General features: G+C 30.2%; 1 protein-coding gene across 1 annotated transcript; it reads left to right on the forward strand.

Moving 5' to 3' along the window:
* Positions 1-798: 798 nt before the first annotated feature.
* LOC119834466 (chymotrypsin-2-like) lies at positions 799-3,038 on the forward strand. The gene is made up of 5 exons (XM_038358833.1): positions 799-914; positions 1,158-1,314; positions 1,745-2,000; positions 2,220-2,360; positions 2,791-3,038. The coding sequence occupies exons 1-5, from the start codon at positions 860-862 to the stop codon at positions 2,932-2,934; spliced, it is 753 nt and encodes a 250-aa protein (XP_038214761.1). The 5' UTR covers positions 799-859; the 3' UTR covers positions 2,935-3,038.
* The last annotated feature ends 432 nt before the right edge of the window (positions 3,039-3,470 follow it).

A 3,470-nucleotide genomic window follows, 5' to 3' on the forward strand; every position in this document is an offset into this window, starting at 1 on the left:
ATTAAAAGTTCGACGACGACAACAAGCGTGTTGGATTATGGCCTGAAGTCTGAACCCTCATTCAAAACCATGTATTCCCTCTGATAAATAAAAACGGGAATCATAACGTAGGTTAGCAAGAAACTAGGATATAAATATATTATTATTACGACTTAAGCGGCCTTAAAATGCTATCTCACAGACAACTAGACAATGTAAGCATTTTACACCAGTACAGATTATGTAAAAGATATATTTAAATGAGAAAATTTTGCAAATTATCATACGATAATTTGCAATTTTTAAATGATTACTCAGACAATATCATGAACTAACTCAAATGTTATTTAACTAGAGGAAGTAAAAAATGGTTGCCTGTAAAGTCGGTTCTACGGGCGAAGATTTTACGTGACAACGTCTTTTTCTCGGTAGAATATTTATTGATATGAATATTATTAAATTGCACAATAGGACCGAGGAATTGAATGAAAATAAGAATTGCACAAATTTTAACCATAGAAAATATATTTTGTTTACTAAAAAGACAGAGACAGAGACACAAACAAGCACGCGCCGATTCAATGCGCCTAATTCTCTAGTGCTGCGCGCGCGGCGGACCGATCATAGTTCGGTGACTCATCGTAACGTTACCGGGCGTTACACTTTTTCATGAGTGACTCCGAGCTCTTGCAACCTAATTTAAGACGTTGTCACGTCAAAAACTTTAAAATTTAAAAATTAAATTAAAATTAATTCTAAATATTATATAAAATAAACACAAATCGCAATGTGTAGAGCACTTTAGAAATTTGTCAAACATATATAACTACAGCTTCACTTGAAATAGTTCATTCAGTCTAAAAGGTATTTCATTACAATCATGGAATTGTTACAAATACCGATATTAACTCTTCTATTCATTTGGTCTGTCGATGGTAAGTAAAGAAATAACAGTAATTTTATAATCATCGTCAATTCAAATGTGATTATAAAGAAGTCTTCTTCTCATATACATACATATAAGTCTTCCATAAGAACATCGTAAAAGGTATTACGTAACGTACGTAACTTTAATTAATGTGTAGCCTTTAACATTCAGAATTGCTTTAGAAACCGTAATTGAAACAATCCTTTCATTTCAAAGTCCCTAATAAAATATTTAAATTTATCTATTACAGGTTCAAATCAAAGTAACAATAGAATAATAGGAGGTTACACTGCACCTGACGGTGGTGTCCCCTATCAAGTATCCTTGAGAGATAGAAATTTTAATCTGAAATGTGGAGGCGCCATTTTGAACTCGCGATGGGTAATGACAGCAGGACATTGCATTAAGTATGTTTAACTATTATTTGTTTGAATTATTTAGATTAATTGTAGTAGACAATATCAACGATTTTAATACGCAGTATTGCGTATGATGGTATTTTATAAAACTTCCTTCAGTATTACACAATATGATGATCATATATGATTAGTATTTTTATCACGCCGTCTGAATTTCTCTGAATAATGCTTAATCCTCAGAAAATTAATTAAAAAATATACCATATAATTGTGATGTAAATGCTACTTAAATTGAAACGAAATTTAATATATTTTATATTTTAAACGCCACTAATGAATATGTGAAAGAATTTTCAAGATTTATTCAATTTATATTTTTCAATTGATTTACATTGTTCATTTTTAATATAGAAAAATGGTGATTGGTGGAGTGTTAAACATTTAAATGCAAAACAAACAAAATAACTTCTCCTTGCAGACCTGATGACGATCCAATGAAATACATTATAGTAGCTGGAACAAATTTACTCACATCCGGAGGAGACGTGTACACAGTGGAAAAAATTGTCACTTACCCTGGCTATGATACTTCAAAAGCATTATTACACGATATCGCTCTCTTGCAAATAGCTGAAGATATAGTGTTCTATGACAATGTACAACCTATAGCTCTGCCTGATAAAGATACGAAGGGAGGAGCTAATGTAATGATAACTGGTTGGGGAATGTTTGATGTAAGTATCAAGTTATGTGTTTGAGTATATCAAGTATATTTTAACCTTTGTTATCAAAAAACTGTTTTTTTTTTCAATTGGCTTATCAATCGATTAATGTGATTTTTTGTGTTTTATAGTAAATTGCTGTCATTTGGTCTCATTTTTGTATTTTTTCATATATATCTATTATAAATGATTGATTAATTTAAAACATAATGACCATTTAATGTTTTTCAGCCTGACCAAAATGCCGTCATAGACAATTTACAATCGCTAAATGCAACAGCTGCCTCTATAGATGAGTGTAGGAGGAGAAATAGAAATGCTCGAGTATCTGAAATTTGCACACGACCTAACAATGGAAAAGGAATTTGCTTTGTGAGTATTAACTGACATCCCCAAAAACTGTGTCCGTTATCTCTCTCTCTCTCTTACTTCGTAGGTAACTTCTAAAGAAGTTGATTATTTGCATTGAGATTATTTTATCTCTTCCGTTCCGATGGCCATGTTGTTTTTGATTGTCAATAGAAAATTATTATGTGTAGGTCTGTGTGTAGTACTTCCCTTATTTAAGATACTTCACCTTATATTTCAGAAATATAAAAATATTTCGATTCTCTCTTGAAGTTAAACAAATGTATATTATAATAGTGTTTTTAACATTGTAACATTTCGACTGTTCAAATGTTCTTTTGTTTAATTCTAAATGTCTATTCCGGCAATAAATTTCTAAGCTTTTACGGTCGTAATAATATTGTATCGTGAATTAATATTGTCGTGTACATTGCATGCTCCAAAAATGTTTCAGGGTGATTCTGGCGGACCATTAGTAGAAGGAAACGCAGTGGTTGGAATTGCCTCCTACCTGCTAAATAAATGTGCGTTTGGTTATGATGCCTTCACAAGGGTGTTCTATTACAAAAAATGGATCGTTAAAGTTATTAATTCTTAAACAAATCTCGGCTTTCACGTGGTGGTGGTTAATAATTGCTATTGGTTATTTTTCTAATCTGATTCTTCAAAAATGAAACTTAATTAATAAATATTATGCAAAGACACCTTTGTTTTAATTAAGATGGGTATGTTACGTTTTAGCGAAACTTAATTTACACAATATGAAAAAAGAGGCAAAAAATATATTTTACACAATGTACAAAAAAATCAACTACAAAATTTTTATTTAAAATTTTCTGCAACCTACAAATAAACAGAAAGATATGATTTTTTTTATCACAAGTTCAACATATGTATCCTCTATATACATTAATATTTTATAAAGTGACAAGATCCACTAATTAAAATATATTATCTTGACTTGAATATATAATAATTCCAATTATTGAATTGCACTTAATATTGTAGATTTTATGATCTAAAGTTTAAAAAATTCAGTGGAATGGTTTTCTGCACACTTATGTTCCAAATTTTCTTATGATTAACATAGAAATAACATTATTACAAACCTGAAAATTATGAACATATAATGCA

This window comes from Zerene cesonia, chromosome 19 (genome assembly GCF_012273895.1).
Source record: "Zerene cesonia ecotype Mississippi chromosome 19, Zerene_cesonia_1.1, whole genome shotgun sequence".
Taxonomy (NCBI): domain Eukaryota; kingdom Metazoa; phylum Arthropoda; class Insecta; order Lepidoptera; family Pieridae; genus Zerene; species Zerene cesonia.